Here is a 21,008-nt window from a genome sequence, read left to right on the forward strand (position 1 = left end):
TCACTTGTCACTGAACCCAGTGATTGGCTGCAGAGGTCACATATGCTGTTGATGTGACATCACTGTTGCAGTCAGTAAACAGTCAGCTGAGGAGCGGCAGAAAGGCAATGCTGGACCTAGGGTGTGTGAGGATCAGCTGATTTTGCTATTTTTAACTGGGGCATGTTGACAACATAAAGAATATGGAAAGGGAAAACCCTATAAAATATTGCTTGAATGTAAAGTGTGCGCTTGCAGCACAAGCAGCCTTAGCACGTTTCAGCCAATCAGTGTTAGAATTAAAGGGATCCTGTGATGTCCCAGAACAGTATAGACATGCAGATGTGGGGTTAATCTAATTAATAGGCATAAGGCCGCCGCACTGGAAGTCCGGCTGACGGGAGAAAATTTACTTTATTCCTCCTGGCAGCCTCAGACTTTCAGTCATATAAGCGCAGTCGGCGCAGCTTCAGAACATAGTGAGCGGCGGCTGTAACCAGCACTGACTGACAGCCAACTCTGCACTGATGCACTGCTGAACTGGCTGTCAGTCAGTGCCGGGGCGTGGTTACCTGGTATGTGCTGAGAATATACCAACCTTTCTGGGGCAAGATTACCGAGCTTTGGAAAAGAAAACATGATTTGTATTAGGTCCCAACTCCTTAAGGCTGTGTGCCCACTGTACCTTTTTCAAGCATTTATGCTGCGGAATTTCCGCAGCATAAAAGCTTGGGAAGCGCTTGGTAATCCGTCCCCCATGGTCCCCAATGACAAGCCGCAATGTCAATGCCCATGCTGTGGATTTTTCCGCAGCTTTTATGCTGCGCTCAAAAATCCGCAGCATGTCCATTAATTTTGCGGACACGCAGCGTAATCCCCGCCATTGACTTGCATTGGACCGCGTGACATCCGCAACACTGCATCCGGATATCACACGGTTCAATGTGCGGATGGTACCCGGGTGTGGAGGACAGGAGACTCTCATCCAGACCTGGGTACCATTGTACCTGTGAAAAAAAGAATAAAATAAAAAATAAATATTATATTTACCGTCTCATGGCCCCCGCTGCACTTGTCCTCCTTTACCGGCATCTTGCGAAGGACTGAAGGACCTGCTCTGCCGTCATAGTCATGTGACCGCAGGTCCTAGTGCAGTGTACCGCGATCTGCCAGCAGCCAGGACGGAGCGAAGCAAGACTGCGGGGATTTATATAGTGTGACCAAGTTGTCAAGCACTTTCCAAGTGATGCTAAAATATGAACACTGCAGACACTGATTGGTTGCAGTTCTCATGAGTTCCAAGTGTTGATCCAAGTAGATCGGCGAGGACAAGGCTCTGATTTTGGGGGGGGGGCGGCGCTGGTCCAGGAGGTGAGTATTATTTTTTGTTCACTATCCTAGACCCATTAATAATTGGATATCCAGTAGTAGACAATGCCTTTAAAGGAAATCTGTCACCAGGTCTTTGCTACCCCATCTGAAAGCAGTAAGATGTAAGGGCAGAGACCCTGATTCCAGCAATGTGTCACTGGGCTGCCTGCAGTATTTTTGATAAAATTATGTTTTATCTACTTCAGATCTTCCATTTCTCTGAATGCTGAGCTCCGTTTAACTCCGCCCACATCACGGATTAGCAGCTTTCTGAGTACACTGTGCATAGGCAGAAAGCTGCCAATCAGTGGTGAGGGCAGGGTTATACAGAGTTCATGAATACGGAGGACTACATGGCAGCAGGTTTACTAGTCCTCTAGTGATAAATCTACAGCAAGCAGCCTAGTAAGTGACACATTGCTGCAATCAGGGTCTCAATCTCTACACTATTCTGCTGTCAGATTAGGTGGCAAAAATCCGGTGACTTTAAAAATTCCCATAAAGTCTCCAAAACACTAAAGTAAGCTGCTTAAATACTGTATTTGTTAATTATTTTAATAACAGGTTAATGTTCCTTAGTGTGTTATTTATTTCACTCGTTCATACTATCTACTAATTTGCCTCTTATTTTCAGCTTGATAATCAAAAGAACTTAAAAGCTACATTGGAACTAGGTAGATCTCACTCAAACAGGTAATTGGCTTATTTACATATATTAAAATTAGAGCTACATTGTTTTGGAAACAGCATTTGAAAATGATGAATATTCCTTCATCATAATCTATGTAACTTTAATGCAGCCGTAAAGTAGTTCAAGATTTCACAATACAAATATGCATCATTAAATATATTTCTTAGACCAATGAGATAGGTGTACTAACTTTGAAAATCCATGTCGACAGAATGGCTGTGTGATCCTGATATTAAGATCAGCATTTGGGTTCATAACATGCTCATCTTGATATCGGGATTAGGGGATGAAAATTGAAAAAATATATCAGACTATATAAAGTAAGTACACCAGCCTCACTTACAGGTTTGGCAGATCTATTTAATATTTTATTGTGAAATTTTGTACTTTAATGGTGCTAGCAGCTTTGATTCTGACCTCCCTCTCATACAAAAAATATCCTGTACAAAACACTTGTCAGAGTAATAGTTCTTCCCAGCACCTGCTGCTTAATAGAGCCAGCTTCTTATGTAGGATGGTTATTTTGTGACATGGTAGAAAAAGATAAACATAGGCTTTAATCCTGATCGAACGATTCATAGTTACATAGTTACATAGTTTATAAGGCCGAAAAAAGACAAGCGTCCATCCAGTTCAGCCTATTTCTTGTGCACTGCAGCTATTCCGCAGCGTTGATCCAGGGGAAGGCAACAAAAAACCATGCGGTATAGGCCAATTTACATCACTGAGGAAAAATTCACTTCCCGACACCAATCTGGCAGTAAGATTAAATCCCTGGATTAATTAACTAAGCATAAGATGTAATTTTATTGTTCTCAAGAAAGGCATCCAGGCCTCTCTTGAACTCTTTAAGTGAGTTGGACATCACCACTTCCTCTCCCAGAGAGTTCCAGAGTCTCACGGCTCTGACCGTAAAGAATCCCCTTCTATGCTGGTGCAGGAACCTCCTTTCCTCCAGACGCATAGTGTGCCCCCTCGTCTTTGTCACCATCCTTGGTATAAACAGGTCATGGGAGAGATCTCTGTACTGCCCCCTGATGTATTTATACATGTTTATGAGGTCTCCCCTAAGCCTTCTCTTTTCCAATGTAAATAGGCCTAATTTTGACAACCTCTCTGGGTATTCTAGTCCCTCCATTCCCTTTATTACCTTAGTCGCCCTCCTTTGTACCCTCTCTAGCTCCAATATGTCTTTCCTGAGCACCGGAGCCCAGAACTGTGCACAATATTCTAAGTGCGGCCTTACCAGCGCTTTATACAGAGGAAGAACAATGTTCTCATCATATGCCCCTATTCCTCTTCTGATGCATGCCATGACTCTATTTGCCTTCGCAGCTGCTGCCTGACACTGGGCACTCCAATTTAATTTGCTGTTAACCAAGACGCCCAGGTCCTTCTCCATGTCAGATTTCCCCAACGGTTTCCCATTTAATATGTATGGGTGACTGCTGTTTTTCTTTCCCATGTGCATGACCTTACATTTATCGGCATTGAACCCCATTTGCCATTTTTTGGCCCAACTCCCTAATTTATCTAAATCCTCCTGTAGCTGTGCCCTGTCCTCATCTGTATTAACTACTTTACAAAGTTTAGTATCATCTGCAAATATTGCTATTTTACTATGCAACCCTTCCACTAGATCATTAATAAATATATTAAATAATATAGGGCCCAAGACAGACCCTTGAGGCACCCCGCTAGTAACCCTGACACACCCTGAGCTTACTCCATTGATAACCACCCTCTGCTTTCTATCACTCAGCCAGCTATTTACCCACTTGCACACATTATCCCCCAGACCAAGCATTCTCATTTTATATACCAACCTTTTGTGTGGCACGGTATCAAACGCTTTGGAGAAGTCAAGGTATACAACATCCACTGACTCTCCCCGGTCCAGCTGTGAGCTCACCTCCTCGTAGAAGGCCATCAGGTTTGTTTGGGAGGAGCGATCCCTCATGAATCCATGTTGATATGGAGTTAGACAGTTATTATCATTAAGATATTCTACAATAGCATCTCTAAGAAATCCTTCAAACAATTTACCCACAACAGACGTTAAGCTGACTGGTCTATAGTTCCCAGGGTCACTTTTAGACCCCTTTTTGAATATTAGTACCACATTTGCTTGGCGCCAGTCTAGTGGGACAGTCCCTGTCCATAAAGAGTGCTTGAATATAAGATACAGCGGTCTGTCTATCACATTACTTAATTCTTTTAGTACCCGGGGGTGTATGCCATCTGGGCCTGGTGACTTGTCTATTTTGATATTATTTAGGCGTTTCTGAACTTCCCCCTGGGTTAGGTGGGTGATATTTAGCGGAGGATTTACTTTATCACTCTGCATTTCCTCCGATAAATTGTTTTCTTTTGTGAAAACAGTGGAGAAGAAGCTATTGAGTAGGTTTGCTTTACCCTCATCGCCCTCTATGATTTTACCCAGGTTATTTTTCAATGGGCCAACTCCATCAGTTTTAATCCTTTTACTGTTTATATAGTTAAAGAACAGTTTGGGATTCGTTTTACTTTCCTTGGCAATTAGTCTCTCTGTCTCCTCTTTTGCTATTCTTATTTGTTTCTTACAGATTTTGTTTTTTTCCCTATAAGATATTAGCGCTTCCTCGCTGCCTTCTTGTTTAAGTTTACCGAAAGCCCTTTTTTTGTTTTTCATTGCCCTCTTGACTTCCTTATTTAGCCACATTGGCTTTCTCCTATTCCTAGCCCTTTTATTCCCATAAGGTATGTACCTTCTACAGTGACTATGTAGGACTGTTTTGAAAATTTCCCATTTTCTATGCGTGCTCCTATTACTGAAGATACTATCCCAGTCTATAAGGTGAAGGGCATCTCTTAGCTGATCAAACTTTGCCCTCCTGAAGTTCTGTGTTTTTGTGACTCCCTTGCTGGACACCCTACTGAAGCACATGTGGAATTGTATAATGTTGTGGTCACTATTTCCCAGGTGCCCCCCGACCTGCACCTCAGTTATTCTGTCTGGCCTGTTAGTTAATATTAAGTCTAAAAGGGCCGTCCCTCTAGTTGGTTCCTGCACAAGTTGTGACAAATAATTGTCGTTGATAATTGACAGAAACCTGTTTCCTTTCTGAGATCTACAGCTTTTGGTTTCCCAGTCTATATCGGGGTAGTTGAAGTCCCCCATAATAATCACCTCGTTATTTTTTGCTACTTCGTCTATTTGTCTCATTAATAGACTTTCCGTGGCTTCTGCTATATTTGGTGGTTTATAACAGACTCCTATGATAATTTTATTATTGTTTTTTGCCCCATGTATCTCCACCCATAAGGACTCGACCTCCTCATTTCCCTCCCATACATCCTCCCGTATTGTAGGCTTTAGACACGTCTTTACATATAGACAGACTCCACCCCCTTTCCGATTTCTTCGATCCCTTCTAAACAGACTGTAACCCTGTAAGTTAACTGCCCAGTCATAGCTTTCATCTAACCATGTCTCCGTTATTCCCACTATGTCATAGTTACCTGTAGATATTTCTGCTTCCAGTTCATCCATCTTGTTTGTCAGGCTCCTGGCATTTGCTAGCACGCAGTTTACACAATTTTGTTTTGTTCCAATCTTCTCCCTGTGGATTGTATTAGAAATTTTCTTACCTCCCTTCCAAGTATCTTGTCTTGGACCTTCTTTGTCGCACTTCATATCTTTCATTAGTATGTTCTCTGGTTGCATGATCGTGTCCGGCGTTTTTCTTCCCATCCCCTCTTCTTCTAGTTTAACGCCCTCCTGATGAGTGTTGCGAGTCTTCTGGCGAATGTGTGTTTCCCGGGTTTGTTGAGGTGTAGTCCGTCTCTGGCAATGATTCCATTTTTGCATTTCCGTTTCTTCCAAGAGCCATAACTTTTTTTTCCGTTGACATATGAGGGCTAGCGTTCTACAGGAACGAGCTGCAATTTTCAGTTATACCATTCATATTACCATACAATGTACTGAAAAACAGGAAAAAATGGCAAGTATGGTGAAATTGCAAATTCTGCTATTTCTTGGGCTTTGTTTAAAAAAAAAAAAAAAAAAAATATTTTTGACACCATTTTTTGAGACCTGTAATTTTTTAATTTTTCTGTCAGTACCTGTGTGGAGGCTTGCTTTCTGCATGGCAAGCTGACTAAAAATTACCGCAATCCTGGAGTTTAATTTTTTTTTTCTACGAGTTAGTTAATTATGTTGATAGATCTGACTTTTACAGATAGGGCAATACCAAATATGCTTTCTTATACAGTGGCATGTAAAAGTTTGGGCACCCCTGTTCAAAATTACTGTTATTGTGAACAGTTACCGTATTTTTCGGAGTATAAGATGCACCGGACCATAAGACGCACCTAGGTTTTAGAGGAGGAAAATAGAAAAAAAAATGTAAGCAAAAAATGTGTTCACGATGCACTTTTAAGGGGGAGGGGGTCTTCTGCTGACACTGGTATAGGGGTAATGTCCCCCAATTTTGACAATATCCCCCATCCTGGTATATATGCCCCCCCTTCCTTTTATACGTGGCCCCCATCCCTATCCTGGTATGCCTGGCATCCTTATCCTGGTATGCATGGCACCCCTCATCCCTATCCTGGTATGCATGGCACCCATCATCCCTGTCCTGGTACGCATGGCACCTCTCATCCCTATCCTGGTACGCATGGCACTCCTCATCCCTGTCCTGGTATGCATTTCACCCCTCATCCCTGTCCTGGTATGCATGGCACCCCTCATCCCTGTCCTGGTATGCATGGCACCCCTCATCCCTGTCCTGGTATGCATTTCACCCCTCATCCCTGTCCTGGTATGCATGGCACCCCTCATCCCTGTCCTGGTATGCATGGCAACCCTCATCCCTATCCTAGTATGCATGGCCCCCTCATCCTTATCCTGGTATGTATGATCCCCCTCATCCTTAGCCTGGTATGCATGGCACCCCTCATCCGTATACTGGTATGTATGATCCCCCTCATCCTTATCCTGGTATTTATGGCCCCTCTTCCTTATCCTGGTAGGTATGGCCCCTCATCCTTATCCTGGTATGTATGGCCTCTCATCCTTATCCTGGTATGTATGGCCCCCTCATCCTTATCCTGGTATGTATGGCTCCCTCATCCTTATCCTGGTATGTATGGCCCCCTCATCTTTATCCTGTTATGTATGCCTCCTCATCCTTATCTTGGTATTCATGGTCCCCCTGATCCCCATCATGCTGCACATAAAAAATAAACACTCCTACTCACCTTTCTTCTCTCCTCCAGCGCTGCATCCTGCCTGCCCGCACTGATCTCGCCATGTGAGCCGCGCATGACGTCACTGCCATGCGCGGCTCACAAGGAGAGATCAGCTGCCGGAAGTCACTGCTCCCCACGCCGGGACTGTGTGCGCGGGGAGCAGTGACTTCATGTTCCTTAATAGCCGGTACACAGCGTAGCCGCAGCGCAGCTCCTGCTGCTGCCGGGCGATCGCGTGTGCTGCATGTAGAGAGGTTGAATATTCATGCCCTTTAACAGCGGGCACAGGCGATTTTGTCAGCCGCATTTTCTTTAGCAGCGGGGACAGTGTAGGCTGCAGCAGGCGGCTGCTGCCTCCTGTAGCTCCTCCACTGCTACTGCTCTCCCCCACACACCACAGAGCATATATATATATACCCCATCCCCCCCCAACATTCAGACTATAAGACGCACCCCCCATTTTCCTCCAAAATTGTTATATTTTATATTCTTTCATATTTTTAAATCCTTTTTTTTATTATTTTTACTCTATTTTTAGTCCTCTTAGGTGACTTGAATGTTCGATTATCTGATCACTTGATCTATATACTTCAGAGATTGGGAAAGTATGGCATGCGAGCTGCATCCCATCCCATTGACTGTTACCATCCAGACCACAGACAGAAAGAGACAGAAATCAAATGCAGTGATTGTGGCCACTATGAGGGGCAATGCTGGAGGGCACTACTGCCAATTCTTTGGGTCAGTTCTGGGGTTCTAAGTCAATGTGTACCTGACCTGCATAGATTTATACATATGACGTCTTTTTTCTATACATATGACGTCAGCTACACAAAGTACATTGCATGCTGTGTGCACCCGACTGCTAGGGCGCTACTCATCATGTGTGCGCCTTTCTGCCTGCACTAGTTACAGTCTGCCTCTCACTTCGCTGCTGCAACACACAGAGGATTCACCTTTGCACTGCCTGAGCAGCATATTATTGAAATCTCCACCACGATACCTTAGTTCCTTGTTAAGTAACCATTTAAAGGGGTTTTCTAGGACTTTTACATTGATGGCCTATCTACAGGTCATTAATATCTGATCGGTGGGGGTTTAACTCCCAGTACCCCAACAATCAGCTGTTCCCGGTGTTGGCGACGGCCAGATGTAATCGGTTGCGGATCTGCCCAGCTCCGTCAATGGTAGAGTGGCCGTGGTCAGGTACTGCATATCCCCCCTATTGATTTGAACAAGTATAGCCCATCAATGTAAAAATCCCAGACAACACCTTGTAGAAAAGCAACTGGACAGGTTCTGGATGGAGTATTAGTGTTACCGAGGTGCCTAGCCTCTGTGATGTGAAACCCGGAGAAACAGGCTCTAGCATGTATAGTGCCGAGAGGTGTTTTTTATGTGCTCGGATTTGGGGTCCAGGTTTTAGGAACGACTGGAAGAGCTTGGCAGAACTGGTCGTTTGCATCCTCCAATCCGCGAGGTGCAACTGGTGTAAATTGACAGCTTAACTGCTCCATAATGGTCTGTGTGGACAGGTGGGAAGACCTGTTATGCTGGTCAGTCCTGATCAGAGGCGGACTGAGCCCTGTGATATCTAAACGGCTGAGCCATATTTCTGTATGGATATGCAATGTTGTTTTATTTCTTCTTTATGCCGGAAGGCTATACATTTGTTTATGGTGCAGACATATGAACTTTAATAAATCTGCCTGTTTGGGCTAAGATATGTCGAGCCAGTGTGAACAACATGCTGAATGTCACAATTTTTTTTCTCGCTGCCCAAAGATTCTGGAATAGAATAAAGCTTATTCTGTTCCAGAATCACATTTTAGACCAAGAGAAGCGGCTCAGAGCCTGCTCCGTACATGGGGACCCCAACATGTGACGTCATACGTCGGGAAGCTATTACAAGGAATCTGTAAGCAAGAAAAACCTATTTATTTATGGTATCTGGAGCACTGCTAAAAAAAGATGTACCTTGTATGTTTAAAAGACTATTTCCATCTGTGTTTGTTAGATGACGGGTCAAAAATTGTGTGCTTGCTTGGCAGTTTTCAGACGTCTCATACACGTGAATTGTGTAGGCTCATTGACCTCTACTTTTACAGGCGATGCGAAATCTTCCCCTGTTCTCACACATGTAGGGTAGGACAACCCCTTCAACCTTCCAGTTTTTATAATGCTATAAATGTGACCATGTAGTCACAAAAAAACGTATTTTTCAGTCAACTGAACTGGTTGAAAGCTTATTCTTATTGCTAATTTGAAGTTTTCATTGCCATTTTGGGGTACCGTACTTACTGTATGACGTTTTGATCACTTTGTATTCTGTTATACATCTGTGCTGGATAATTAACATGACAGTGTTATAGTTTAGGTCTTACAGATACAGCAACATGAATTATTATTATTATTTGTACTTTTTTTTATATATTCCTATTTTTGGTGTTCAAAAGCCTCTAATTTTTCAAGCAGAAACCACTTCTGGAAACTCTCAATTTCTTTGGGAAGTTTTTTGAAGATTCTTTTTTCTTTTCTTTAAGTGACTTAAGGGTATGGGCACATAATATCTTTAAAATTCAGGAGTTTTTCAAGCAGAAGATGTTTTAGAAAACTGTTGTTTTTAATACTGAAGCGTCTTTTGTGTTGTTTTTGTAGTGGTTTCCTCACTGTTATTCTAGTGCTTTTGGCCACCAGCAGTTTTTGGAGGGTTTCCCATGATTCTTGTGAAGTCTTTTTATGTTGTTTTCCGGTTGTTTTGGTTCACTCTTTTCAATAAGGAAGAAACCACTAGCTGTGTTTTAAGAAAAAAATATGGCAAAATGCCCCAAAAGATGTCCGGACCAGAGACATATGAACCCGGTCTTAGTCTCTCTGTAGAATTTGACCATGCAATGCTTGTCAGAGATATATAGACAGATAGGCCATTCATGGGAATTTGTAGGACTTCACCCCTTAATTATTTATGTGTGCATTTTGCTCTTTCAAACACAAGTCCACCAATACCTTCACATGGTCAATCGAGAGAAGGTTGCGCTGGGTGGGGAATAGAGCTGGAGTGACAGAGGCTTTAGATCTAAAATAGTTCTTCATCCTTATTTGCATATAATTTAAAACTCTTATTTGTCAGTAGCCATGAAAAAGTATTTCGGGGTGTGAAGTCTTGTGACAGATTCCCTTTAAAAGGAATCTGTCAGTAAGATCAACCCTCCTAAGTCTTCTATATGAGCATGCAGGTCATAGGAAGCTGAATAAAAGGATACCTTGATAAAGTTAATACAATGTCTTATTCCAGAGTAATATAATCCAGATGTTTCTTATAAAATTAGCTCAAATCTATTGGCTGGACACAGATCTCCCTGAGAATCTGCCTCTAGAGCTTATTTTAAATGAAAGGGAGTGTTACCAATGTGAGACGTGTAATAACTGACAGTCTGCTCTCCTGATCTATACGTCTCACACTGGTAACTACACCCTTTCAATTAAAAAGGTTAAAAAGGTAAAATGGCTAAGCTCAGAGGTTTCTCTGATCCCAGGTGCTAGAACAGGAGCTCAGCTGGCATAACACAACAGAGCCTCCAGTCCATCGAACACCGAGCTCCCATTCAGGTTTATTCCACAGCAGCGTAAAAACAGTGTTGAGACTTTAGTCTCATAAATGACAGTCGAAAAAGATGTATTGGTGGTCTTTAGAATAGTAAATCTATTACTGTATAGCTCAATATTTATTAGTGTTCTTTGTAATAAATTCTTGGAAAATGTATGCAATGCTCGTATATTTCCCTAAAGCCATATAAAACACTACTTTCCATTTCAGAGGATAAAACGCTTTTTACATAAGAATATTTCTGGTTTTATCTAATTAACAAGTTCACCTTGGCCTACACTACATAGCCATAGTCTCCTTGTGATGGATCCTTGACATAAATTTCTCTTTTTTTTCCTTTCATCTGTTGCTTACATTCTATTTACGTCTCCAATAGGAAAGATGTGATTAATATTTAATTTCAGTAATATGTGGCTGATGTGCCAATATTACTCCACCATGTAGCTGTATTAGGGCTACAAAAAATCTCTGGAGACTGTCCCAAATAGCAGGGCTATCCTCCTGGTAATATTAGACTCAGAAGTTTTGAGTCCTGGGACCAGGGTATGCTTCCATTATGCTCTAACTTGGTTTAGTTCATTTGCATTATAGCAAAGTCACAGTGTACACAGCCTTACCTATAGAAGTGTAGCGTCGGCGTCCCTGCCTCCTGCTAGGCAGGGACGCTGTTCCCCTCACCTCTCCACTCCGTGCCCGGCGTCCTCCTCCCGCTCTGCTGGCAGCGCGCGCTGCTTCCCGGCCACTGTGCTTAGGGCGCGCGCTCCCCCTCTCTTAAAGGGGCCGCGCGCGCCGTCCTAAGGAGTCCCCGGCCAATGGCCGGAGGACCTCACCATATATAAGGCTCCTCCTCCAAAATGGAGGTGCCCGAGCAATGTTGTTGCAAAGCCTTTACTCTGCTTCAGCCCTCAGGTCCCGCTACCAGTTACCTCCCAGTCAGCTGCCAGATTCCTGCTTGATACCTGCCTGATATCAGTTTACCTGCTTGCAAGCCTGCGGTCCGACGGTCTGCCTTCCGACACCTGTCAGTCTGTCTATGGACCAGCCTGCCCGCTCACCTGGGAGCGCTCATCTGCTACCTGCCTACTAGCCTACCTGGAGGCTCCGCTGTCACTTGCCGTGACCACCTGCCTGTCCAGAGACTCTTGCCTGCTCACCTGGGAGCGCTCACCTGCTACCTGTCTGCTAGCCTACCTGGAGGCTCTGCTGTCACTTGCCGTGACCACCTGCCCATCCAGAGACTCTTGCCTGCTCACCTGGGAGCGCTCACCTGCTACCTGGAGGCTCTGCTGTCACTTGCCGTGACCACCTGTCTGTCCAGAGACTCTTGCCTGCTCACCTGGGAGCGCTCACCTGCTACCTGTCTGCTAGCCTACCTGGAGGCTCTGCCGTCACTTGCCGTGACCACCTGCCCATCCAGAGACTCTTGCCCGCTCACCTGGGAGCGCTCACCTGCTATCTGCCTGCTAGCCTACCTGGAGGCTCTGCCGTCACTTGCTGTGACCACCTGCCTGTCCAAAGACTTTCGCCCGCTCACCTGGGAGCGCTCACCAGCCACCTGCCTGCTGTCCTTCTACCCAGAGACTGTCCCTGTCACTTGCCGTGAGTACCCGTCCTTCTACTCAGAGACTGTCCCTGTCACTTGCCGTGACTACCTGCCCTTCTACCCAGAGACTGTCCCTGTCACTTGCCGTGACTACCTGCCCTTCTACCCAGAGACTGTCCCTGTCACTTGCCGTGACTACCTGCCCGTCTTCCCCGGGAGCCACCCGCTTCCTTACAAGGACCGCCCCCTTGTATAGTTGCTCAGAGGTTCCGCCTCCCAGACCCGTTACAAGAAGTAGTTGCTTTAAGGGTAGTCTCTTTAAAAATGCAACAAATATATCTATATACATGTTAGAATTATTTTTACTTGGGGGACGTGGCCATGCTCTGGGGCTGAACGGACCCATGGGAAACCTGCCAAACAAAACATTTTCCTGGCCCAAAACGGTCCCTTGCTGATGGTGGAGAGAGGATATCAGTAGTGGTGCTGCGTGGGACTAGTTTTGTGGTCTGGAGACAGCGATGCGGCTGTTAGAGAGGCTTCAGTTTCTGGCGCGCTGTGAGGTGGCAGCCATTTTGGGTGCTCTGTCCTGGCCCTTGGAGGAGAAGTGCGGCGGTCATAAGGAGAAAAGGAAAAAAGCTAAACTTACCTCTGAGGTGAAGGTACCGTGGGTCCCGGTTGACGAGGGGTTCACGGTTGGAGTGCAGTGCTGGTTTACAGGCTGCCGGAGGGAACTCTGTATGGGGAATTCCCCTGGGTCCTAATGCCCTCAGTATTCAGGTACTGTAGTCTGCATGTGTGCCTGTAAGGTGCTTCTGTTCGGAGGAAAGAATCCTTGGATAATAGTTTGGCCGGGTCTGAGCCTGAGGTGCTGCTATGACCAATATCTAAAAGAAAAGAATGTCAATACCCAAACTGGGAAAATTTTGAATGTTTTACATGGTTTTTATTCCAGCTTGTATTCATCTAGAGTCAATTACTCGAAGGAGGATCTCTTGGAATAGTGGAATATTTGGTGGGGATTGGTCTCCCGGTGTGAGGGAAGTTTTAGAAAGTCCAATCTCATTGGAGGAGGTACAACGGGCAGTGGGGAAGATGCCCAATGATAAAGCTCCTGGGTCACATCTTCTACCAATAGAAATATACAAGCTGCTTGAGGAGGTGTTGGGGCAACAATTTTTGGACATGATTAATAATGAGTTTCTCTTGGGGGAACTGTGGGAGGCTATAATTGTGATTATTCCTAAAGAGGGGAAGGAACTTCTGGATTCATGTAGACCGATATGATTACTGACATCTGATGTTAAGATCCTGGCGAAAATATTGGCAGCACGACTTGGCACTGTCATTTCCTCATTTGCAGTTATTCATCCGGGCCAGGCTGGGTTCATGCCCTCAATATCTACTGCCATTACCTTACGCAGGGTATTTTTAAATATGCAAGCTGACTCAACAATTAAATCCATTATCTCCCTAGATTCCACTAAGGCATTTGACAGCGTGGATTGGAGCTATATGTGGGCGGTCTTAAGGGAAATGGATTTTGGTCACAACTTTATCAAATGGTTCATGCTACTATATAAGTCCCTGATAGCTAAGGTAAAGGCCAATGTGGAAAATATCTGAGCGTTTTGAACGCTTTAGGGGTACTATACCGGGCTGCCCCTTATCACCATTACCCTTTGCTCTTGCAGTGGAACCGTTAGCTTACATCATTAGAAGACATCTGGGGATAGAGGGATTTAAGTATGGGAACAAAGAGGAAAGGATCGCCCTTATGCTGGTTACTATTTGTCAATAACTCAGACATCTCCATTCTAAATATAATGGTCACAATTAAGAGGTTTGGAATTGTTCGGGCCTTACTATAATTTCTCTAGACCGCTCTGCTGCCTTTAGACTCCAGGGATACTTCTATGCTGGAGGGTCTTCCAAGTATTCCAGTGGTTCAGACATTTAAGTACTTGGAGATCTACATTACTAGGGAGACACAGGATTATAATCCTCTAAACCTTAGTCCTCTAGTAACCAAGATGAGGAATAAAGTGAGTGCGTGGGGAAAAGTACCCTTGTACAGAAAATGATTCATTCAAGTTATCGTTGCTTCTGGTGGTTCCTACAATGTGAATGACAGCTCGGTGGCTTGAAATTCTAAAAAAAATAAACTTGTCAATTTCCAAAAGAGCTCTCTGCTCCATCTTATAAACTCCTGAATCTGCATGTCAGAGGCTCTTATTCACCTGGTCACCTGAGGACACGTCCTGTAGTCCTGTCATGAAGGCTTTCACATGCTCAGCAGATACCTGCTATTCTTCTAGCAGTCTTACTGTGCAGTGAGACATCGAATGCATGGCTCTGCCATCCTCACTGCACAGGGTGGACATGGGCACTGATGGTCTTCTGCTGTCGAAGGAGGAACAGCTATTGCCTCTCCGACTGTGCTGCCTGGCCATATCATAGGCGCAGCAGAGCGAGCACAGAAGTACCAGCCACTAGACCACCCATGGCTTTTCTCATTAAAAGCATGAAAATGTTTGTCCATACTTGATACAATGACACTTCCTACCCAAAACACTATAAAAATACATCTGGACTTTTTGTACTGTCTGAAGAGAGTACCTACCTTTGTTAACCACAGCAACCAATCAGAGCTCAGCTTCCATTTTTTAGATATCCGTGGTGAAATGAAAGCTGTGCTGTGAGTGGTTGCCATGCACAGCAAAAAGCTAAGAGAGCACACATAGTGAAAATATAGCTAAAACTAATTACATTTATTGATAGAACTAACAATATTAATAATTAATTTAAAAATGAACTAATAAGTATTGTCTCCACCCCTCGGCTCTGCTCCTGCTGCCATAGCAGATCACAGAGTAGATTGGAGGAGTAGCTAATGTTAGCTGTGCCCAGGAGAGTGCAGGGAGAAGAAGCAGGGGGTTGTGGGAAATGTAGTTTACAGTGGTCACATGGGCAGCACTGAAGGACCACCCTCTTCACACTGAGCAGAGAGGTATGATGGAGAAGTTGGAACCAGAAAGAAAGGTAAGGACGTAGCCTATGAGGATCTGAAGGCTTCGTTGAGTTACTTTAGAGAGGTTATTTGGCTACAGCGCCTGTGAAAAAAATAATAGATTTCTGGATAATCCCTTTAAGACTTTTACTTGCAAAGAATAATGTTCAGTGCTGAAATGGTTACAGTAACTTAACAAACTGTAAAATAAATGTACATGGCAGCCTCAATTCCTATAAGATGTGAATGCACTGAAATATATATGAAAGCGGTCTCCTTGCACTCACGGCATCAAATATTCATTAGTGGCTGTTTTGTGCTGAAGGTTTTTATCAGCTGCATTTAAGTGAATAGATTATAGATGCATTATAAATGTGAGTTATATAAGTGGCCGTATATATAGTGAACTGCAGGAATTTGCTGGGTTACTTTTTGTTTTTTTCCGGTTTTCTCTTTACCGCTGTTCATGTTTGAAGAGTTAAAGCTGAACCATGAAATTGCTCTACACTTGTATCATAGGAAACGTTTAGTAGGATCATAGGATATATGCTTGTGGTTCCATTCACATGGAAGGCCTTTAAAGGCGGCCTGATTAGGGATCCAACCTCTTGACTTCCAGCCTTTTAACCCTTTTTTAAAATGGGTTCATCGGGCTCCACCAACACAGATGTGATTAGAGATTTAATTGCGCCAAGGAATTATCACTGTCATAAACCTTTTATAGAAAATACTACAACTCTCCATACTTTTTTTTAATTACCCCAAAATTATTAATGTTAGTACTCCTCGTTTCTCATGGTGTTAGTACGATCAGTTACATCATCAAAGAGGAAGGGCAGGGGGGACCTCCGATGTGGTTATACTGATAAGTGAAACTCTGTGGTTGTGCAAATCTGCCCAAAAACTTTTTCTATTACATATACTGGAGTATATTGCTAAGATATGTCATTATTCATGTAAGTTGGGGGCCTCAAAAATCATAACATTGAAGGGCTTCAACACTGATTTTGCTGTGCAGCCCCTTCACAGTCTTCCCCTACTCAGTGGGTGGCCAGATACACCTGTGCAGGGGAACTACAGCACACCTCTTTTCAAATAAGTGGTGCAGCCGCAACTCCCTGCACAGCATAGTGGTCAGGAAATCCCCGGGGCAGGGAAAGCAGTGAATGAGCTTCTGCACGGAATCAGCACTCTGGCTACTTCATTTTCAGGATCTATGACTCTTATCAGTTATGAAAAGGGTTGTCCATTACTTGAACAACCCCTTCTCAATCTCTATTTTTCTCCCTAAGGAAAATAATAACACTTATATTCACTTCCAGTGCAGACGCTGTTCCAGCGGTGTCGGCTCTGGCTCCTTCGGGGCTCGCATGAAACAACAATTCATGCAATCCCTGCAGTCAGTCAGTACTGGCTTCACTCTTGGACAATTTAAGATATCCAGAGGAACTGAGAGAGCAGCAGCAACTCTCACTTACTCCGGATGTCAGTTACGTCCTTGGGAGAGGAGAATGAAGCCAGCACTGATTGGTTGTATGTCACGACAGCCATGGGAGAGCCAACGATGACACTGCTGGAACAGCGTCGGCATCAGAGGGGAGTATAAGTGTTATTATTTTACTGGCGGGAAACAGAGATTGAGAAGGGGTTGTCCGAGTAGTGGACAACTCCTTTAAGCGATGGCAGTTTATGAGATGAGATTCCCCCTTTAATTTGGAAGTCTGCCATAAGAAATCCCCTAACTTCACTGCTATCTTTTGAAGAAAGGAGCATTTGCAAGATATTAAGTTTGTTATTTCATTACAGATCTTTTTCTGCCTCGCAAACCAAGAAGTCTTCAAAACTCGGCACTCGGGTCTCTGCTAAGTCCCGATATTTGGGAACGTTAACAATGCTGGACACATCTGTTAATAAAGAAAGCGGGGAAGTAGAAGCGGCTGATAAACTGCGTGCTACTGTATATCAGGTAACCAATTTATAATGGATTCATATGACTGGGATAAGGGAGGACACTGAATAACTGCGTTCTGCACAACTAACAGATTTCAATCAATTTCTTCTATCACTCCCCCCAGGGCATTTATTGCTTTTTATTCTGTTGTGTTCTTTCTTGTGAATCAAGTGCTCTAACTTACTTAGTTTTATTATTTATATGGCGATAGGAAGACAACATATAAAAGGTGCTTGTAATGGATCATATATGTACTTTTCAGAGAAAACCATTTGTTCAATGCTAAACCTAGATAACGTGATACAGACTTGCTTTACTTTTCTGGTCTACACTGTAAAAACATGAAAGTAGGCGCAAGTCAGAACGAGCAGAAGAGTCTGCACAGTATCCCATGATTGATGGGAAATACAGCACACAATACCTTTGATGAGAATGGAAAGTTGTGCCCACTTTTACTATCACTGAAAAAAAATGAGAGTTGTGCATTTTGGCTTTCAAACTTACTTAGAAGCCCACTAAGTTGCAATTCAGACCCCAAGTATTTTTGCAAAATGCAAAAAAACTACAGTTTCAAAGGAATTGTTTATTTTCATGTCGCCCTTACTAGTTTTAAATCACTGTCCTTGCATAATGCATAAGTTATATCAACTAGTGGTATGCATATGGCTGCTTTTTAAGATTACAGGGGTTAGTGCTTATTGATGCCATAGAGCACACATGTCAAATTCTGGCCCATGGGCTAAATCTGGCCCACAGGGTGAGAGTATTTAGCGGGTACACAGACTGCAGAGCAGCAGGAGCCGCGCTGCGGGCACAGTGATGAGGATGAGCATACCAGGATGAGGGATGCCAAGCATACTAGGAAGAGGGTTGAGGGGGACCATACATACCAGGGTGAGGGATGAAGGGTGCCATACATACCAGGAAGAGGGATGAGGGGTGCCATACGTACCAGGAGCCGCGCTGCAAGTACAGTGCCTCCTGTGCCCCCCTCCTCCGCCGCTGCCGCTCCCCCCACAACCCCCACCACCCACAGCCACAGTATATATATATATATATATATATATATATCAATAGGGTCCTAACTCTTTGACCTCACCGATCCAGAGAGCCAGGTCACTTCAGAGCTCTGGCTAAATGGAGCGAAGGTCAATCATGCACACATCCATTCCATTCTTTCAGGGTTTTTGGAGATGTGGTATGATCAGACCATGTCCCTGCACGGTCAGACACAGCCATTACGCAGTACACAGCCAGGGCACATTTATAAGATTATCTCAGCACAGGAGTATTTTATTTAAACACATCCAATTGTGGAAATTATTATTATTATTATTCCAAGATCTATTGATTAAAATGTTGATTAAAATTATCTTCGTTCGTGCGAAAACCTCTTTAACCCCTTTAAAGCCCAAGACGTATTAATACGTATCTGCGCCCTGGGCTTTAAGAGCCTGATACGTATTAATACGTCATTGCGATCGCGTCCGCACACACGCTGTGCGGGCGCAATCACCGCCGGGTGTCAGATGATTGTCACAGCTGACACCCGGTACTATGTGCAGGGAGCGGTCCCGCACCGCTCCCGGCACATTAACCCCAGCAATGCTGCAATCGAAGTCGATCGCAGCATTGCGGTGGCAAGGGGAGGTGATCGCAATACTCACCTCCTCTTCCGGCCTCCAGCGCTGTCTGACGTGGCTTCCCGGATGTTGCCATGACGACCCGAACAACATCCGGGTCACCAGACAGCAGTAAGATAGTTTGGTCATGCGCAGTGCATGACCAAACTATCTTCTCCGTGTGCAGCTCTGACAGCCTGCATAGCACAGGTATGGTGCTCGATTCCTGTGCCATGCAGGCGATCAGAATAAAAAAAGTGAAAGTCCCATAGTGGGACAAAGTAAAAAAGTAAAAAAAATGTCAGAAAGTGCAAAAAAAAAGTAAAAAAAAATTGTAAAAATATTAAAAATAAAATAAAAAAATAATCCACCAAAAATAAAAATATAATGTACCCATCAATAAATATTATTATGAAAAAAAAACCAATAAAAGTACACATATTTGGTATCGCCGCGTCCGGAACGACCTGACCTATAAAATTGTCCCACTAGTTAACCCCTTCAGTGAACACGGTAAAAAAATCAGATAAAAAACGAACCAAAAAACAATGCTTTATCATCATAGTGCCAAGCAAAAAATGGTGTAACACGCAATCAAGAAGACGAATATAAATAAAAATGGTACCGCTGACGTCTACTCGTTCCGCAAAAAACAAGCCACGATACAGATCCATCAGCCGAAAAATAAAAAAGTTATAGCTCTCAGAATAAAGCGATGCAAAAAAATATTTTTTTCTATAAAATTGCTTTTATTATGTAAAAGCGCCAAAACATAGAAAAACGATATAAATGTGGTACCGCTGTAAACGTACTGACCTGAAGAATAAAGCTGCCTTATCAATTTTACCACACGCGAAACAGAATAAAAAAAACAATTCCTGAATTGTTGGTTTTTGTTTATTCTGCCTCCCAAAATCAGAATAGAAAGCGATCAAAAAATGTCACGTGCCTGAAAATGGTACCAATAAAAACGTCAACTCATCCCGCAATAAACAAGCCATCACATGACTCTGTCAGCCAAAATGTGGAAAAATTATAGCTCTCAAAATATGGAGATGCAAAAACTAGATTTTACAAAAAAATGCGTCTTTTAGTGTGTGACAGCTGTCAATCATAAAAACCCAATATGATTCTGGTATCTCTGTAGTCGCACCGACCCAAAGAATAAAGTCGTCTAATCACTTATACCGCACAAGGAACGGCGTAAAAAATAAACTCTTGTGTTACGGTTAGGGTTGTGCTAGGGTTAGGGTTGAGGTTAGGGTTAGGGTTGTGCTAGGGTTAGGGTTAGGGTTGGGCTAGGGTTAGGGTTGGGATTTTTTTCAAAAGTAAAAAAAAAAAAAGATGACGATATGGCAACTAGTGTTGAGCGCAAGTGCTCGCTACTTGAGTCTGCATCGGATGCTCGGGTATGCATTGAGTATCGCGGGTGCTCGAGTCTCCACCCCTTATGCTTTGCGGCCAAAAAAAACTTGCAGCGATTGCTTGCCATGCACGAGCGATCGCCGCATGTTTTTTTTGGGTGTCTAATAACCGTGAAACATGCGGGCGGGGACTCGAGCATGTCACTCGAGCACCCGTGATACATGGTGCATACCTGAGTACCCGATGCAAACTCAAGTAGCGAGCACTTGCGCTCAAGACTAATGACAACTTATTCAATATGATGACCTAATGTTATCAAATTCTGTGTCGTACCTCTGGGTTCAAAATGTTCACTATACCCCTTAGAAAATCCTTGAAGGGTGTAGTTTCCAAAATGGAGTCAATTGTGGGGGGTTTCCACTATTTAGGCATATCAGGGGCTCTTCAAACGCGACATGGCGTCCGCTCTCGATTCCAGCCAATTTTGCGTTCAAAAAGTCACACAGTGCTCCTTCCCTTCTGAACTCTGCCGTGCGCCCAAGCACTGTATTTTCCCCACATATGGGGTATTGGCATACTCAGGAGAAATTGCACAAAAGTTTTTGGGGTCCATTTTCTCCTCTTACCCTTAATA

The 21,008-nt window shown here is 43.8% G+C and overlaps 1 protein-coding gene across 4 annotated transcripts in view; it reads left to right on the forward strand.

The window, feature by feature from the left end:
- Positions 1-21,008, forward strand: part of MAP9 (microtubule associated protein 9) — a 233,574-nt gene that overhangs the window by 165,007 nt on the left and 47,559 nt on the right. For all 4 annotated transcript variants that reach the window (XM_073645013.1, XM_073645005.1, XM_073645021.1 and 1 more), the window contains 2 exons: positions 1,985-2,043; positions 17,243-17,402. In XM_073645013.1, coding sequence (XP_073501114.1) covers positions 1,985-2,043; positions 17,243-17,402 — 219 coding nt within the window. The remainder of the gene's footprint in view (positions 1-1,984; positions 2,044-17,242; positions 17,403-21,008) is intronic.

The sequence above is a fragment of the Phyllobates terribilis genome, unplaced genomic scaffold (genome assembly GCF_046119375.1).
Source record: "Phyllobates terribilis strain yellow unplaced genomic scaffold, ASM4611937v1 Scaffold_1__5_contigs__length_1240528914, whole genome shotgun sequence".
NCBI lineage: Eukaryota > Metazoa > Chordata > Amphibia > Anura > Dendrobatidae > Phyllobates > Phyllobates terribilis.